The 20,408-nt window shown below is 35.3% G+C and overlaps 1 protein-coding gene across 1 annotated transcript in view; it reads left to right on the top strand.

Moving 5' to 3' along the window:
• Positions 1–10,404, top strand: part of HOMER1 (homer scaffold protein 1) — a 109,328-nt gene extending 98,924 nt beyond the window's left edge. Inside the window, exon 9 of the mRNA XM_033110614.1 lies at positions 8,192–10,404. Within this exon, the coding sequence (XP_032966505.1) occupies positions 8,192–8,380 (189 nt within the window). The 3' untranslated portion in view covers positions 8,381–10,404. The remainder of the gene's footprint in view (positions 1–8,191) is intronic.
• Positions 10,405–20,408: the final 10,004 nt, after the last annotated feature.

Here is a 20,408-nt window from a genome sequence, read left to right as displayed (position 1 = left end):
AATAGTCAAGTTTATCAGTCTTTTCTTTTATTGCTTCTGGCATATGAAGCCATAGATAATATTTTTCCAAACTCAGATTATGTAGAAATTTATCAATATTTTCCTGTAATACTTACATGGTTTTATTTTTTTAAATTTAGATCTCTGAATCATTTGTGATTTGTTCTTTTGTGTGTAGTATGAGATATGGATCTAATTTTATCTTTTCCCAGATGTCTAGTTATCTCATCTTTTTTCCAGATATTTTAAATGGTCAATTTCCGTATGTATTTTGGTATATTTCTGGACTTCCTATTTTATTTCACTAGTCATCCATCTATTCATGTACCAGTACCACACTGCTTTAATTGTAGAGGCTTTATAGTATGTTTTTAAATGTCTGGTAGGTCCAATTACTCCTCATAGCTTTTTCCCCCCCATTGTTTTTGTACATATTCTTACATGTTTATTTTTCTATATGAACATTAATATTAAGTTTAGAACCAATTTTAATGTCAACTAAAAATTTAGCTGTATAAAAATGTTTTGTGGGATTGCTTGAAATTTATAATGTAACCTTAGGAAAAGTGCTGTCTTCATGAGGTTTCCATCCTATCCAAGAACAAGGGATGTTTTCCCCTTTGTTCACATCTGCTTTTGTATTTTTCAGAAGTATTTTCAGATTTTCATCATGTGGGTTTCACATATTTCTTGTTTATTTGTAAATATTTTATCTTCTTTTTTGTTGCAAATGGGGTTTTCTCTACCATTGTATCTTTTGATTATTATTTGTATGTATGAGAGCTGTTGAATTCTGCATGCTAATTTTATATCCTATTACCTTACTAAATTATTTTGTTTGAGCTAGTTTTGTCATTTATTCCATTGATTCGCTAAGATTTTTCAGGTATATGAACATGTAATCTGCAAATAGAAGTAATTTCATTTTTTCCCAATTCTTAAGCCTCTGTTGACTTCTCTTGTCAAATTATATCTGCTAAAAGTACCAGTACAATATTAAACAACAGTGGAGATAATGGGCTTATCTTGTTTCTAACCTTAGTGGAAATGCTCTAGTATTTTTTAGTATAAATTGAAATGTTGGCTTTAACATTAAAATGTGTGTATGTATTTTATCATTTCACAAGAGTATCCTTCATTCTTATTTTCTTAACTGTTTTTACCAAGAATGAATGTTGAATTTTGTTAACAGCTTTTTCAGCATCGACAGAGATGATCATATTTTTTTCTCCCTAGATCTATTAAATATGGTTTATTGTATTAATAGATTTTCTGATACTCAACCACCTCAGTATTCCTGTAATAAATCCCACTTAGCTATGGTGTAATATTTTCTTAATGTGTCTTAGATTTTTGTTCTCTATTATTTACAATTTCTACATAACATTCATTTGTGATAGTGGTTTGTAATTTTTTTCTTTTGGAGGTGCTGTATTTATAAGATTTAGGTACCAAGGTTATACTTCCTTCATAAAATAATTTGGAAGATTTTCTTCAATTTCTGTGCCCTGCAACAATTTTTGTCATATTGGAACTATATGGTCTTTAAAAGTTTAATAGAACTCCTGAATTCTAATAGAACCATCTGGGCCTTTCTTTTGCAAATACTAGTCTGTTTAAGCTCTCCATCTAGGTCTTCAGATATTCAATGGGAACTGATAATTTCTCATTTCATATACTTGTTCTTGATTAAGTAAAGTTAAGCAATCTATTTTAAGTTTTTTTTAAAAAAATAGTATTTGCTTTATTAATCAGTTGTCACTGTTTTTCTATCCTCTACCATAGGAATTTCTACTTTTCTTTATTATTCCTGCCTTGTGATTTGCTTTGGTTTACTTTCTTATTCTTTTTCTAGCATTTTGAGAGGGCAGTTTAATTCCTTTATTTTTATTCTTTTACTTTTATTTATATGTGTTTAGAGCTATAGATTTTCCTCTGCTCATTGCTTTAAGTGTGTCTCACAGCTTCTGATATTTAGTGTTTTCATTATCATTTTTTGAACTTCTGTAATTTTGGTTTTATTTTCTTTCATGCTAGTGTTTAAAAGAAGGTGTTTTAATTTCCCGGTGGAAGAGCCTTTTTATATTTTTGATTTAGTTGTTAATTTCTAGTTTATTGCATTGTGATCACAAGGTTTTGTTTGTATAATTTCTACTTTACATAATTTTCTGCTGGGTTTTTTCGTGATCTAATATATGATCAGTTTTTATGAATGCTCTTTATTGATTTTGTAATTTAGGTCTTCTCTATCATTCCCTTTTTTTTGTTGTTGTTCCACTTGATCTGTCTTATACTGAGAGTGGCATATTAAAGTCTCTTACAGTGTGTTTTTACCTATCTCCTTATATCATCTGTAATTTCTACTTCCTAAAGGTGGCTGCTGTGTTTCTTGGCATATAAACACAATTGTTACATTTTCATTGTGGCTTTTCGCATTAGAGAAATGTTTTCATTTGCCACTTTTTCTGCCAGTATCACAGCCCCTCATTATTTTGGCCTTCCTAAATGAATTTCTAGGTGGAAGGATCTTTTAATTTTATGATTTTGTTATCAATTCCTAGGCTTATTGCATTGTAATCACAGAATCTTTTTTGTAATATATACTTACTATACCTGACTGCTACGTTTTTTTGTGATCTAATATATGATCACTTTTTGTGAATGCTCCTTGGGTGTTGTGTGCATATAGCTGGATAGTGCTTTGTGAGCCAAACTGATATTTTTCTTCTACTAGGTAACTCAGTCATATTTGTTGATAAGATTTTTGTTTGGTCTCAACTTGTTATTATTTTATGTAATAATTTCTGTGTGTCATATTAATTTGATGTTTTTCTTTGTATGATGTAATTTGGGCTCTTTTTTATATCTTTTGATGTTTAAGATGGTCCTAACTTTGTTGTAGTGTGCTTATCTTTAACCTTACACCTTTCAAAAAGCTTCCTAGTTATCTGTGTTCATATTTAAACTTTCACTGTCTCTTGTGTTAGTTTTTATTGATATTATTTGTCTTTGAACTATTACATATTCAATAATAATGCACTTATTCTGCTTTTTTGCTTTCCCTTTCCTCTTTTCTATTTGTAGTTGCATTACTTTCTATCTTGCCAGAAGAAGTACATTTTCATATTATTTTTTTAACCATCATCCACCTTTGTTTTAGTCTTTGATATACAATAGATATATTAAACGGTCAACATCAGTCATTTTCCTGAAGTTACCACAGTAATCTGTTGGTTGGATGAAGTTTATCCTCCAGAAGATGGTTCCAGAAGAGCTCATGGATATATATTTTCTTGCACGTTTAAGCTGTTTTTAAAATAGACGTAGTACTTGGATGGCAGCTAGATATAAAATCCTTGCTTCGTAATTTTCTTTGAGTTTCTTGAAAATGCCACTCCATTATTACCTTGTTTTTATATTGCTTTTGAGAAGTCTGATTCCAGTCTAATTCTCTGGCCTTGGAAGTTTTGAGCTCATTCTCCTTGTATGCCCTGAGGACTTTTCCTTTATTTTTAAAGTCTACTGGTTTTACTAGGATAGTTCTCAGATTCCATTGTTGAAGGTCAGTTTTCCCAGCTACGCGGTAGACGCTTTTAATTTGTAGATTTAGATCTTCCTTTATTTCCAGGAAGTTTTGTTGTATAAAAGTTTTAAATATTAGTTCTGTCCTATGGTGGTGTTTTTCTTCTTCAGGAGCCCCAATGATATGTAATTGGGTTGTCTTTTCTTATCTTTTATTTCAACCACTTTCTCTCTGACCATTTTCCCTACTTGTTATGTCTTACTTTAATTCCCTTGGATTTTTAAAATAATTGAATAAAAAATAATTTTTATTCAAATCTATTTTTGCTTGAGGATCTTATAATTCAGTCTTTGTTTCTGATATGATTTTTTCCTTTTTCTTTTGTTTTTATCATGGGTTTAGTCAACTCTCCTGTTTCTCAGTTTTTTGGCCAATTTCTGTTTTTAGTGTTTGAATACCAGACTCAAAGTTTTTTTGAATGCTTGTTTGAGAATATGTAATTCAGAGTAGAGGGTTCTTTTAGAGTTTTCTTGGGTTTCATGGTTGTTTTGAGAGGGACTTTTATTTTCATCCACTGAAGTTTTTAGAGTATCATTTTCTATTTTTATCTTATAACAGTTTATGTAGATTGAAGATTGCATGTACCTTTGTATTTAGTTAATAGAGTGACAGTTTTGGGTAGTTTACAAATTCTTAATTCCAAAACACCCTTTTTGGGGGAGACAATGAGGGAAAGGTGTGTGTCCTTCAGTATTTTCATTTTCTTTTGCCTTGGAAGGTTCTAAATTTCCCTGTGTTTCTTTTTCCCTTTACCATACTATTCCAACAGGTTCCTTTCTCTTCTTTTTGCCCTTCTTCTCAGAAGTACCACCTTTCCAAGATTGCCTCCTCATACCTCGTGTACTCTGTTCAAGTCCCTTTCTTGTGGTGTGTTCTGGTCTACTAAGACTGTTTTGTCTTTTGTTTTCCTGGCTTTTTGCCACTTACAGTGGTCTTTCTCTTGCTTGGGGTTACTAGAGTTCAGTGTCAGGCCTTTCGATGGCCTCTTCCCTCTCCTGTGCATCGTCCCCGCAATCCTACAATGCCTTGCCCTCTGCAGAGGGTTAGAATGAGGACTTGAGAAATCTCTCTGCTGGAAATTGGTGGTTGTAGTTCCTAATTGTAGGTCATTTGATGTTTGTATTGTTCTCTTCTAGTTACATTGAAGTCATAGAATTGGTGAGGTTTTATTTTTCTTATTATTGGTTTTTACAGTTTGGGAGGGAGATATTTACAGTTTACAGTTTGGTTGGGAGATATCATTGTACACAGGCACCATTATCTTGGCTTCCTGGAAGTCTGGAAGCCTATTCTGTTTACTTCTTTGTTGCCAGTGTCCTTCTAGGATGCATGAAAACAGGGGCCATCTTTATGTACTTTTGTATTTTCAGTGCCTACACAGAAGATGTTCTTCTTCAAAATTTGTCTTTTATCCATTTGTCTGTTGAATTATTAATACTTGTTTTGATGATGTATGTGAACTATTATAGATGAACATTAATAATCTAAGAGGGCAATAATATATCTTATAAGAGATTAAGATGTGAATTGGTATCAGTGAAGACAATTGTTTTGTAGCTTTTATTTGGATTAAATGATGCAGGACTTAAATTAATAGTAAATGAACCTGATCTGGTCCCCTTGATGATGGTAATAATTGTTTAAAATTTTTAAATCACTCTAGTGTTGTAGGCCGCATATCTAACAAATACAGAGCATGACCTTCTGCCCACTGGGATTTATATGTTGTTATTGCCCTTAAACACACTTGAAAAAGAATGAGCAAATTCTGGCCTCCCGTGCTTTATTAGGGCTGAACCAGGCCTCTGGGTGCCCCTGGCACATGCTTACATATCAGTAAAGGAGAAAGGGAAAATAGTAGGACAAAAATGAGAATAAGGAGAAGAATGAGCTGGGAGGGACAACAAAAGGCAAGAATAAGGGGTTGAAATACATACAGAAGGTAGAGAACTGAGAAATGCCACCAACCACGGCTCCGGTTGCCTCCTGTTGGTCCCTGTGCACTGGGCTACCTGTTCTTACCCGGGATCATATTCTCTGCCTCAGAACAGACCAGCACCCTCAGCATGTTATGGGATCCCTTTGGTTATATGCCTAGTAAAATTCCTCCAATCAGAGAAATGGCTTCGAGTATGAGACTCCTTTTAGAGAGAACACCACAATTTTAATCGCTGATGGAATTTGGTGTTTTACTTGCTTCCATTGAAAATGTTTGGATGTTTCATTGATTGGCAAGAAGAACAAGGAAGCCTTTCATTTTTAAGGAAGAGTTTAGAGGGCAAACTGGGTGGTGCCTAGTGAAGTGGGTGTTTTCTACTGAATGACATTTGGTCTATTTTTATAGTTGGAAGCATTCTACTCTTAAGCTTATTGTTTAAGCAGGCAGGAGAGCATGCTGTGCAGTCATGAGTGGAATTTTTACATTTGATCCCAGGATCTGTTTTCTCCCTCATAGTTTAGAGCTTCCATGAACTTGGCTTCTGAATTTACAAATATTTTATTGGTTTAGATTCTGCTCTCAGTTTACTTATCTTCATCTTGTGGATTATTCAAAGGAAAGAGATTAGAAACGTACCTGGTAAACATCTAACAATAAATAAATACTTTAAATTGGGATGCCTTAAATTCTTTATAAATCATTATAGCTGCTTTATTCCTTTTTTATATTTTCCAAGCCTCTTCCAACTCGTCTGTGGCATCCTTCCTTAAGCCTTGCTCTTATTTCTGTCAAAGCATGTGAACATTTGTTTATGTTCAGAATCCTAAATCAATCGTTACTTTCTTATATGTATTCAAGCAGTTTCCCAGTAATTTTTCTCAAAAGTTTAATTTCTACAGATGTTAATTATAAGACAAATTTTGGAAAGTACCCATAATCGCAATAAACCTAAACTAATTCCTGTTTTCTATTTGTATATTAATTCCCAGTGTTCGTCTTCATGCATACAATTTTTGCCCCAGTTGCAGTGGGCTACTTCGTATACTGTTCTTTTCATTTAACATTTACCAAATTGGCTTTCAATAATTAAGAAAAAATTTTTCTACTGTCTTTTAGACTTGATAGAATTTTTGTAGAGATTTACTTTTTAACGATATGCTAAAATTTAAAACATATTTTCTGAGGCTGATTCATATTGTGTTACTAACACTAAAATGTTTTCCTTCTCCCATATAATTTGCAGATATGAATGTAATTTGTATCAGTCACTTAATTCCTCTCAGATATAAAAGTGAGCTTTCCGGAAAGGATATAGATAGCAGTCCTCCCTTATCCACGATTTTGTTTTCTGTCATTTTAGTTACTTGTGGTCAACAGCGGTCTGAAAATACTTAATGGAAAATTCCAAAAATAAGCAATTCATAAATTTTAAATTGTACACTATTATGAGTATCGTGACAAAATCTCGAGCCATCCTGCTCTGTCCCACCTGGGACATAAATCATCCCTTTGTCCAGCATATCCATGTTGTGTTAATCCCCTTAGTATTCATCTCTGTTAGCAGATATTTGAAGGAAGACCACATTCACATCACTTTTATTACAGTATATTGTTATAATTGTTCTATTTTATAATTATTGCTGTTAGTATCTTACTGTGCCTGATTTATAAATGGACAATTCTCATAGGTATGTATGCACAGGAGAAACTTGGAGTATATATTGAGTTTGGTGCTGTCCGGTTCCATGGATTTTGGGAATCTTGGAATGTGCCCCTCTCGGATAAGGAGGAATACTGTAACTTTCAATTCATTGCTTATCTGAGTAGTTTATTTATAGTTGGTTTTCAGCTATTTTTCTCAATTTGATTTTTTACCAAAATTAACTGTAGCTCACGTGATGTCATTTTATTTTTCAGAATTACTTATTATATTTGGCATTACTAAGAAATATTTTTAGAGCAATAAAAACTTCCAAGTATGCCACCATTTATTGTGTTAAAGGTTTTTTTTAAATTTTTGGTTGCCGTGTACTTCCTTTTAGTGATTCGGTTTCTTTTCTTGATTTCCAGTATATTGGAATTGTTAGCTTTATAATTCTTATATGTGCAATTATTATATATCTTCACTACAGTTTTTAGTAGTTGAGCTATATTCCCTACCACAAGAATAATTAACATATTCGGAGGATCCTAAAACCTCATTTTAAAGAGCCATTTTCTTCTCTCGGTCTTTTTCCAGAATTGCCAGTAAGGAGAAAAAAATTAATTCCTCTCTTTTTCTCTGCCTGCTTTCACTTGAGATTGCTAACAGTTGAGCATTAGAAACAGTACATGGGCAGAAATAGACGTGAGATGTACATAATCCTTAAAGTGGGTCTTCAGTCCTGTCTTGGTATTTGAAGTGCTTGGGAGGTTTCCTGGCACAAAATAAGCAATCAGGAAATTTTTGTTGGGTGGATAGACGGATTCATGAACAAGCCAGTCAGTAAAATTACATGGATTTCTCAGGTGGCAAAATCTGAAATTTCCTAAACTTGTGTTAACCTGAGATTCAGAAGCTCATCCTAATGGTCAAACTGCATTAACAACAATATTAGTAATAATGCAAGTTATATTGTTTTCTAAGTCATGAACTGACATGTACATATATCACACTTTTGTTTCTAAAGGAAGTAGAAATTCGGAACAAAGACCTGGAGGGACAACTGTCTGACTTAGAGCAACGTCTGGAGAAAAGTCAGAATGAACAAGAAGCTTTTCGCAATAACCTGAAGACACTCTTAGAAATTCTTGATGGAAAAATATTTGAACTAACAGAATTACGAGATAACTTGGCCAAACTACTAGAATGCAGCTAAGGAAAGTGAAATTTCAGTGCCAATTGATTAAAAAGTACACTGTTACTCTTCATAGGACTGTTTGGGCTCTGCATCAAGATTGCACAAAAAGTTTAAATATCACTCCTCCAGGAGGAGGATCTTTTGAAAATTGGTATTGTATATTTCAGTGTAAATTTTAGAATTCAGCTTGTAGCTAGTTTGGGGAAAAAAGAGATGAAACACTTGAACTACAAATTACCTCCATGTATATTATTGGCCATAGTTAACTAGAAAATTATAGACACTTAATGCAATCTTTTTTTTCTGATATTCGCCAGTGGGAGAATTTATGATGTCTGGGTCATATCCCCTTTTTGTGTTCAACACAGTGAAGGCTATCTGCTTTTTAAATTAATTTATTTATGATATCTAAAGCTGTGTTTTGTGCAAAAACTTAGTGATGAAAGCCCTGTCTTTTGTTGTAATCTAAATAATTTCTCAGGATATTTTTGCGCTGCTGAGAAGCAGTGCCATTACCAATTAATTCTTGCCAGGAGTGAGAGAGAGCTGCATCTTTAATTGGAACATACTATAACTGGGTGTATAGAGTTCTTCCCTTTTTTTTATACTGGAAGATTTCACTCTGGTCACCACTCTGGTACACTCTGGTGTTCTCTAATCTTGTCCGCTGTATAGTTTATTTTTCCATATTGATTCCATGTATTTATGAGAAGATATTGTCTCCCATTTTATTACATACTTAAAGCCAACTAACAAAGGCAGCTGAGTCCCTCAGAAATTTTTCTTTTTAAATTTCTAATAAATTTGACACACAGTACTGAAATATAGCAGCCCGTCCGTCACTGACGGTCTGGTCTAGCAATGTTAAGTGTATTTACAGAATATGCAGTTACATTTATTTATATATTTTGCAAAAAATCTTTTCTGAATGATCAATGCATTTCAATTTACAAATAATTATGGTTATTGGGGAACTGTTTATTATAGATCACTTTAAAGTGTATAGCTATTTTAAAGGGGATCCATTTCCATCCAACAGCCGATCAGAGGACTTACTGGGATTGGAGCCGTGTACTCTGTCTGGGCCTTCACATCAACCACATCTCTAGTCAAACCTCACAAGGCAATATTCTGAACTGTTAAATAGGTATTTCAAAACAGGAATTCAATTCAATAGGCTCTTCTCAGTGAACAGGTTTTAATGTTGTTTTGATGTAATTTTAAAAGACTTTTAGCAAAGATGCATTTCTTTATATGTTTCTTTTAAGACGCTATTTTAAAAGTAAGCCAAGTGCTGTCTAGTCTGCTTACAGAGTAGGAATTGCTTTAGAGTCCGTATATTCTTGCTGTACAATGCCCATGGTGATGAGGAGGGTTCTTTTTTAAAGTGTTTGCTTGAGTATCTGACTCTAGGGAGTCTATAAAATGCACTGATTTTTGATTGTACCCCCAAAAGATTGAATTGTTAAGTACAAAACTAAGCTAATCAATTTATAACCATTTTTTCACTCACAAACAGCTACTCAACATAGACAGTTTTGTTTTATATATGTATGTGTATGTATGTACATACATACATATTAATTTATATTAGAGTGAAAAATAAATGGGTTGTTTCTAAAGTTAGTTTCTAAAGTGAGTTTTCAGGTGTCTCTGAAAAGTTTATTTCAGACACTTAATCATCATGTATTATATGTGTGATAACATCATGTAAGTTACCTCCATCTATTTTAGAATATTTTCCTCACCTATGTATTATAGGGAGGATAATTTAGGTACACAAGCTCAGAGCTGAAATATTTCTCTGATAAATCAGGTAATAAAATTTATTTGATTGATAGAATTTTGAAGTAGATGTGATTTTATCCATCAGTTTCTGAGTAACAAACAGCACCAGATTTTGTTTTAAATAGGGGATTTAACTCTAGGGATCAGGGAATGTAGTTATGAAGAGTTAAAAATAAAAAAATAAAAAAAGTGTAAGCTGATGAAATGGTAAGTGAATTATTTTAATGATGTAATAAGATATTTTTAAATTTTGACATAGTTGTTATTTAATGGGAAAATAACTCATCAAAATGTCTCCTCTTGAATTGTATTGATATGAGACATGTGTAATTCAATATATACATATACTCATATGTATATACAGAAAATTATTTTTAATATTTTCCTACTGATATGAAATTTAAAATTGGAAATTTTGTGAGTTTTTTCCTTGTCCAATAGAGCCTGATTTGTTCTTTTTTTAGTGATTTAACAATTTCTTGAGGGCTGCACCTTTAAATTCCCAGATTGTCATTAGACGTGTATAGTATATGGGATAAGGTGAACACAAGTGCACATATAAATAAAATCTTATTAAATTATTTTAAACATTAATTTACAGTAGGAGAGTATCTACAATCATCATCTACAAGTCATAATTAGGTTGTGTGCCTACTGTAGTTTTCTCCATTTCTGTATTATATAAATGAAAATTTGCATATTAAAATTTGATTTTCCCAGAGACAAGTATTATATAATGTATCTATATTTAGATCAAACTGTGGTAATATATTTATCAGAACATAATGTTGGGGATTGTAGCCTGAACATGTGGACTTGAAGTGACACAGCAAAGGAGAGCAGAGATTGATCCCATTGTGTATAAGGTATTATATGAATAATTATGAATTCTTGTACAAAAAAGCAACTGCAAAAAAGAAAAACAAAAATACAGTTTTTATTTTGAAATACATGTGTTGTTCTCTGGAGAATGTACTTTATCTTTTTTTCCTTCAGGCTTTTACAGATATTTTTAAAAAGCATTTAAGTGATGGCAGCATTTACTTAAATCTTACAGGTGCTATTGGATTTTGCATTAGTGTGTTGTGTTGTGAAATCCTAACTTTGACATAAAAGGTTTTCTAAGTATCTCCCTGCCTGGAAAATTAGTTTTTGTTTCTCCTCTTCCTCTCTCTCTTCCCCACCCCCCTTTCTCTCTCTCTGTCTCTCTCTCTCTCTCTTTTGCTCTCTCTCTGTCTCTCTGTTTTTCTCTCCTTTCCTCCAGATTTTATAAGGTTCATGAAGTTGCATCTCTCGCTGCAGAAGAACTCCAGCACCATCATAGATTTAATCTTTTGCTGTCATTGAATTTGGGAAGCAGTTAGATAAACTTACACCTTTTTTTTCCAAGTGGAACAAAAAAGGGACACTCATAATTAAACCACCACCACCTTTTAAAATTCATTGCTTTGTTAAAGAATTAAATTCTTTGTTAAAATTAAATTTATTCTTTAATGTGTGTGCTAGTCTTCCATGTTTTTATTTAACTCTGGAGTATGCAGCTCAACTGCTCTCTCCTTGCAGACCTGATTTTTTTTTTTTTTTGTCAGTTCTGGAATGGGAGGCAGGCCAGAGGGAAAATTTGTTTGGTGGCAGTGTTTTTTGTTTTGTTTTGTATTGTTTTTGTTTTAAGAAATCCTTTTTATTTGACATCAAATGATGTTAACATCCTGAAATTCTGTGCTTGAAGTTATAAAATAGTCTTCAATGAATTTCTGTCTTCTGGATATTTAACATTGTTCTTTTATCATTCATGAAGTAAATTAATTTGTATCAAACTTAAAGAAGAAAACTTCCAGGTAAGAAGTAGTTGAGAATGACAGATTTAAAAAAAAAAAAATTCTCAAGTTGGCTACTATACTGGAATAAGTATTTGTTGAGGAGGTAATTTTCATGTGAGAGACTATTTTGAAAATTACTAGAAAAGGATCATTTTAGAATGGAAACAGATGCATAGTTTTACCTTACTCTGAATTGTGAAAGTGTTCCTAATATTCTCATTAAATTGGACCTTAAATTTTTATGACAGTTTTTCTCTATGGGAAACTGATATATAGATGTCACACAAATAGAAGCATAGTTATGGAATTAAAGAAATGCATTTTTCACTTTTTTGTGGTATTACCTAGTAAAATAGCTAACAATTTTATCCAAGAAAGAAACCTCAAAAACTCAATCAGCACTCACTGCCTAGTGATTTCTGCTTAGTACACTAGCTAGAAAAGAAACACTGTAGGTGATTTTTACCCAAAACAGGAGACTTGGGAAGAGAAATTATATCCAGACTAGAATAAGGAAAAGGCTACAAACTCCCAAGAGACTTCTCGTCGATTCACTGAGCTCCTTAAGGAACTTCTGTCCTTCAGTTGAAGGACACATTCCAGAGGTTACCAGCACATCTGGGTGGGCAGGAGTTTTCCGGTGGAAGCAGAGCCAGCAAAGAGTAGGAGCACGGTGACTTCAGTTTTCAGCTAAGGCCCATCAGAATAGCCAGCGACATATAAAGTGCTATTTCCTACTTTGCTGCTACTTTTAACTCAATGAGTTGGGATTGCCCTAAGGAATTTCAAAGGCTTGCAGAAGTTGTCAGAATTTATAACCTAATATAAGACACCTAACATTCAGAACTCACCATTCTGTGGGATTCTGATCTATTTTTGTCCGTTATTTTCACATCAGACCTACCCAGGGACAGTAATATTACTCTTTCTCCTGATAACACCAAATTAAGGTGATAATGGGTGCATAAGAAATGCAAAATTAAGCCCATTCTGTAGCATAGGAAAATGTCTTTTGTGGGTATCTTTTCTATGAACACTTATGATTTTATCGTTTTATCTGTGTTTTATAATTGTTACTATATATGCACTTATATAGTTAAGTCATATCTATATGACTTGTGTCTATGACTTATTGTTATACCTTAAGTGGAGTGACTATTTCAGAAAACATGGCTAGAAAGCACATGTACTTGAAGTGAATGCTGTCCTGACTTCAGTATGACATGGAACAGAAAGGAGTATTTGTTGACTATCTGTTGTATGACAGGCGCTGTACTAACTGACATTTCATTTCTATGTATAGGGGCCCTTCCAGGGGTGTTCCTTTGGACGGGGGATGGGGGAAGGAAGGGAAGAGCTCAAATGATTGCACCTGCTGTGTTCCCACAGTCATCAGTCTGGTCGTCCAGTACACCAGTCCAAAGGTGGAGGAGATCTTGCTCCTGTTTCTGGTACAATTTTTCCCTCTAGCTTGCCTGCCTTGCCTCTCTAGAATACCTCTGTTAGGGCATCTCTTAATTACATAGATTTCCTCTTCTTGAACTTCTTCCTTCAGCCTCCTTTGGTGTTTACATGCGTGTTATTATTCAGTTTTAAGTCATATTTTGTTTGTGCGTGTCATATTTATGCAATATGTTTTAGTCCCCTTTTTTTTTTAACTTACAGGTTTCAGATAATACGAGGAAAGTAGTTTCATATGCAGAATTCAGTCTATAAAATTTAAGTAGCAAACTATTTATAAAGGCCTTGGGAAGGCAATTAATCTTGTAAGTTCCCTAATGAAATAAGTTGTAAACCTATAAAACTCGTCCCCCAACACTAAACAGTAGTTCAGCAGGATGTGGGTTTTGCAGTCAGTACTAGGTGAGTTTGTGATCACTTCTGGTTCCGGAGAAGGTAAGGCCTCTCCGGGTTGATCAGGCCATTAGATCAGCCCTAGGATCTTTAGATGGGCGATACTTCTCATAAATTAGAATCATACAATATTTGTCTTTTTGTGTCTGGTTTACTTCACTTAGCATAATATTTTCAAGATTTAGCCATATCGTGGCATGTATCAGAATTTCATTCCTTTTCAGTGCTGAATAGTATTCCATTGTATGGACATAACACATTTGGTTTATCCACTCATCTGTTGATGGCCACTTGCATCATTTTCACCTTTTGGCTATTGTAAATAATTTTGCAATGAACATTCATATACAAGTCTTTGTTTGAGTCCTTGTTTTCACTTCTAGCTAGGAGTGGAATTGTAGGATCATGTAGTAATTCTGTGTTTAATTTTTTGAGGAACCCAAAGGATTGGGTTTGAATTAACTTAAAAGATTCATAGAGCAAGATGGCTCTCCGTGGGAAATCCCACTCGTGCGGTTAATGTTTTGTTAATAGACCTACCTGTAAGTGATCTATTGGCCTCTAATTCATGCCTTTTACTCTCATAACTAAAACATTTATTGAACTCCTGTTATATCACAGACCCTATTTCGGAATAGAGACAATTTAGTGTAGGACGGTTACTTTGCATTGCAAAAGTGCTGTGATATGGAGAGCACTCGCACTAGGGAACCCATAGGAAAGAGGAGTGGAAAAAGGCTTTCCCAGAAGACATGGTATCTGATTGAGTCTTGATGTAGGAATAAGGAGCTAGCTTGTTGAAGAAGGGGTGAAAGAGAATTGTAGAGAGTGTAACGGAGAAAGTCGTCAAATGGTAGATCAGGAAGGACTCTAAGTCATATGAAAAATTTAGGTTTTATTCTGAAGGTAATGCAGAGATAGATATTAAGGGATTTTTTTTAAATAAAGAAGTGATGTAATAAAAATATGTTTTATAAGTCTAGGTTGTTATGCAAATCACAGTAATCACTGTGTAGAGGCTGTATCATGGCACTTGCAGTGAGAATGGAGAAGATGGAATGGATTCAGAAAGTACTTGGGCGGTAGAATCAGTAGGACCGATTGGCTAATGTAGGTGACAAGGAAAAAGGAAGAATGCAGGATGACTTCTGGATCTCTTGAGTTGGACAACCAGTTGAAAAATCCCATTTATTGAGAAGTGAATTCAAGAGGGGGAGAGCCTTAGTTTTGAAGGAAGTGAGACAAAGCAAGATGAAGGATGAGTTAGTTCTGTTTTGAGTTTAAGATGCCTATAAAATATCCAAGTGGAGATATAAGTCTACGTGGAGCTTAGGAGAGAAATAAGAGTTCAGATAGACATTTGGGAGTTGTCAGCATAAAGAAATTGAGGGCATGAGAAATGGAGAGAATACAAGATGAAAATGTCACTTTGGGCCAAGTGCAGGACAGGAGCTTGTGAAAGAGACAGAAAGATGAATAGACAACCAAAGAGTGGGGATTCATGGAAGCCTAGAGTGGAGTTTCAGAAAGCCAGATTTCACACAAAAATAAATCAACTCATGTCCCAAGGCAGTGATATTCAAAATGTGTTCTGTTGAGATCCTTCATTACGTTTGATTTAAAACTATATTTTAACTTAAAAAATTAAAACCAACAAACTCAAATACACTGCTTATGACATTTTAAAACATTGAAATTTAGCAAACATCAATACCAGGTTAACTGTTTTTGTGGATGCCGGAATGAGGCCATCTCTGGTCAATTGAAGAGCATCATGGTGTTTCAAGGTGAGCTCTTACAGAAGTGTTACCATTTCTTAGTGTGAATCAGGGCTTTCTCAATACCGTGCAACTGAAACAAAATACGGAGATGGGGTCTACATAAGATAACTGCTGTGTTCTGTAAACCCAGTCTCAAATGTTTAGGAAAGTGATTTCATTTTTCTTATTGACTTTGTTGATGAAATTAAATGTTACATGCCATTCTTTCTGTACTGGACTTCCATGTAACTGTCATTTCTAAAAGGTTGCAGGGGTGGGGGGCTGCAGACAAAAAGAAGTTGACGCTTTCCTAGTAGAATTTAACTTATCTTTCTGTGGCTCACCTGCCTCTCCTCAAAGTCAAGTGTGTCTTTTTAAATGTGTTACTTCAATACTGAATTCCCCACTAGGACCAGGCGGTTTTGTGTTTGCATTGCTATAGAAAGTTTAGAGAGTTGACATTTCTGTTATCTTAAATGGTCTCTACTCTTTATATTAATTCATAAATAGGTAACTGTATGCAAATTATCTCTTGTAGAAAAGATCTACAACAACAACAACAACAACAACATACTCCTTGTATTTGGTATAAGACTGCTGTATGGTATTTGACTTTTATTCTAGTTTAAGTTAAATTAAAATTAGCTTGGATTCCTTGAGTAGACATGACTTGCACTACTTGGGCAAATTAGAGCATGTTAGACATTCCAGGAAGAAAAGGAGCTACTGGTTTTTAAATTTGGCTCCAAACAATCTATAAAATTTACAAATCACTTGTGAATTGTCAAATAAACTCTAACTTTTAAACTATCTTTGTTCATATTTTTCTATGTAGTGATTAATCTTGGTCTCCTTTAGCAGAGCCTTTAGAGTACATTCCGTACCTTAAAATCCCATGTTATATGTAATAGTGTAAAACATAGAACTTCACAGTCTATGGCATACGGCCATCTCACAACAGTTCACAACAATGTCGTGACCTAACTGTTATTGTTACCCCATTTTATTGATTTTATAGAGTCTGAGATTCAGCAAGATTCAGTGATCAGCCAGTGAGAGCCGACCAGGGACCAGAACACAGGTCCTGGCCTGCTTGCCCCTGCCCTGCCCACTCCATCGCGCCCCCGCTAGGAACTGCAGACCTTTTATATGAAGGCAGGTACAGATACAGAAGTTTCCAAATTCACAGTGTTGAACAACCTGTCAATGAAGAAAATTGTTTTCCATGTCACAATAGTATTGTCTATTAATACATCGAATATTTATCTCCCTACTTCTCTCCTTTTTCAGAAAAAAATATAACCCTTTAATTATGCAAGTAGTTCACATGTGATTTTTTTTTTGCAGATGTTTTTAATAGTACAAATAAAGCAAGAGTCACCCTTGATCTCTCAGTTCCATCCCGAGAAATTTCTACTATAATCTATCCAATGTATGTCCTTTCAGCATTTTTATATGCATTTATTTATGACATATGTTGATAGATATCTAGTTTGGGGGTATATAAATTTTATATGGTATGTCTTGTTCTACAATTTGCTGTTTTTACTTAATTTCTTTGGAAGATCTGTCCAAGTCAGTATAAGAGGTCTGACAATTAAGTTTGTGAACTTGTTGCAACAATGTTGCTAACCTTTTTTGATAACAGAGGGATTATTCATTATGAATTTGCACCAACTGGAGAAACAGTTAACGAAGTTTATTGTTTGAAAGTGCTGAAAAGGCTGCGTGAAAAAGTTAGATAAAAATGACCTGAGCTTTTCACCACCAATTCATGCTCTTGCATCATGACAATGCACCAGCTCACACGACACTGTCTGTGAGGGAGTTTTTAGCCAGTAAACAAAGAATTATTGAAACACCCTCCCTACTCACCTGATCTGGCCCCAATGACTTCTTTCTTTACCCAAAAATAAAGGAAATATTGAAAGGAGGACATTTTGATGACATTCAAGACATGAAGGGTAATATGATGACAGCTCTGATGGCCACTCCAGAAAAAGAGTTCCAAAATTGCTTTGAAGGGTGGACTAGGCACTGGCGTCAGGGCGTAGCTTCCCAAGGGGAGGACTTCGAAGGTAGTGATATTCAGCAATGAGGGATGTAGCACTTTTTCTAGGATGAGGTCACAAATTTAATTGTCAGACCTCATATATAGACCTATCTCACCCTTTTTAACTCCTTCAGAGTATTCCATTTTATAGATATATCACAGTATATTTAAGCATCTGTATATTTTTTCTTTCCTTTTTTATTCCATCCCCTTCTTCCTTACCTTGAGGATACTTTGTTATGAATTAGGGGTATTCAGGATTGATACCCAGTTACCAAATTTCCCATAGTGCCTCTTATATTCCCAAAGAGAATAAACTCTGGATGAATAAATTTTCCTGAAAAACTGAAAGGAAAAAAATGTTTTAACTGATCTTGAAAATCTTTCTAAATTATATCACAAGCAACACCTAGCAACATGCTTTGGACCGAGTAGCTGTTCACTGAATGTGTTGAGCACCTGAACATGCTACTGCCTTAGAAAAGAGGGGATGCCAATGTGAATTCTAGCCTTGCTTAGTGACTTGGTCTACCAACTCTTGGACAGGGCCACCATCTGAGGATGACTGGGGACTACTAGGGTACATAGGACAAACCTAAAGTGCTGCTTCATAGCCTTCAAAGTGGGGGGGAAGGAAATAGGATTACAAAGGAAAGGAGAACTAGGGAGATGCTTGAGCTGTGATCCGTCTGAGCAATGTCTCCCTCTTGTGCCAGGAGCCTTTGGTCACCTTATTGCCGGCTTTGCTTCTGGTGGCATCCCCTGGCAGTTGGCTGTTCATCAAAACATTTCGTGAGCACCTCCAATGTCACAAGGGACTGTGCTGGCCCTGGGAATGCAAAGATCTAAGACAGTCCTTACTCGCAGGAAACAGGGTAATAAAGAAAGCATATATGTAACATAGATGCAGTAGGACATAGTGTTATTATAAGAGGAGTCATAGTTTCCAGTGAATATACAGAGGAGGGAGTTAGTTGTCATTGAGGAGGTGACATTTGAGCTGAGATGTAAAAGATGAATGTCTACTTTGAAGATTCAGGTGACAGGCAGAGAGCCTAGAGGAAAGGGAGCAAGCATCACAAGCACCAAAAGCTGTACACTCAAATTTAGTCTGACTCCCTGGCGGACCTATCGGTAGCTTAGCTTGGGGCACCAGAGCAAATGAGGTGGGCAGATCCCAGGCTGGGACCTCGTTTTGTGTCCCAGTTGTGACTTCCTACATGCAGTGGAATGCCGCCAACACCTTGGAGGGAGGAAATAACATGAGTGGATTTACATTTTAGGGAAAGCAAATCAAAGCCTCGGTATCAAGAATGAATTCAAGACTGTGTGAGGTAATGGATGTGTTAACTAACTTTATTGTGGTAATAATTTTGAAATAGATACGTGTATCAAAATCAACACGTTGGATACCTTAAACTTACACAATGCTATATGTCAATTATATATCAGTAAATCTCGGGGGGAAAAGAATGGATTAAAGAAAAGTTCTGCAAGATCAGATACAGGATGACTTTTTGTTTTAATTGTAGCAATCCAGGTAAGAGACGAAAAACACTGAAACTGGAAATGATGCAAAAACAGCTGAATTAAACATGAGACGTTTAAGAGGTGTGTGATGGGGTGAAAATTTTGAGATTTTTGACCTCTGCTTCTTTCCTAGCATATTGCTCCTTTCCTTTCCCTTTGCCTCCAATTCAGACAATGGCCAAAGCGCTCAATTCCCTGACCGTCAGAACTGGATTGTTACTGCCGTAATGAGAGAGTCAGTTCTCTACTTTTGAATTTCTTCTCTCAACTCAGATTAAAACAAAAACAATCTCTCGTGACAAGGAAGAGGAATTGAAGGGAAACAAGATAATGAGAGAGTAGCAAGTATCACTAAGAAGGGGCCTGAGCACTGCCCCCTCCAACACATCAGCCTTAGGTCAAGGACAAATAAGTGGACTCCCAGACAGGACTGAGGAGTGAATAGCAGGAGACATCCATGGCTCAGCCTCCGGGTACAAGAATTCCCCTCGGCCGGGATGCCGCTGCAGCCACTGAGAAGAAATGGTGCCATGGTGTGTCTAAGCTAAGATAGTCCCCAACAAATTTCTTGGGACCCCAGGGTGGCATAGGGAAGCATCTGCAAAGTTTCCCTGCCCCACAATCTCCAGCAGGTGCAGAATTGACAAAGGAGCCAGTGTGTCAGGGCAGAGGGTCACCTGTGTGGATCTGGGACCAAAGACCAGATAGACATCTCAGTGCATGCTGGTGCAGAAAGGTGCCAGTGACCAGGTGCAGAGGGAACTGAGCTGTGCAGGCAAATGCCAGCTTTGATGGAGGTGGATCAAGAACCAGAAGCCATGACTCCCCCAGCTCCCCAAGTATGTGGACACTACACAGAACCTAGCTGGAACCCCAGGGAGGAGGTGGCAGAAGGGAAACCCTAATTCCTGAGTTCTTCTTGAATTGACAAAAACAGTGTTTCTGTTGCCAGGCAGAATATGTTTTAGAACAAAATTGAGATACAATTATATTTTTTGCACACCGTAGTTGTGGCCTGAGAACATCTTCCTACCACCAATAGACTTTTATAGCCTTGGTAACTGAAGGACTTCTAGGTGTCCAGTTTGATTTGAAGAAAAATAAATTCTGCTTGTTGAGTTTGAGGTTCTTCTCCAGAAGTCTTATTTGGAGATTGGGAGAGAAGTGTAGGCTGGAGAAATGAATTTGGATATTACCAGAAAACAGTCTCTTTGTGAAGCCATGAGCAGTTGAAATTAAAT

This window comes from Rhinolophus ferrumequinum, chromosome 7, assembly GCF_004115265.2.
Source record: "Rhinolophus ferrumequinum isolate MPI-CBG mRhiFer1 chromosome 7, mRhiFer1_v1.p, whole genome shotgun sequence".
NCBI classification, from domain to species: Eukaryota; Metazoa; Chordata; class Mammalia; order Chiroptera; family Rhinolophidae; genus Rhinolophus; species Rhinolophus ferrumequinum.
Note: the sequence above shows the minus strand (reverse complement) of the source record. Positions and strands in the feature narration are given on the sequence as shown.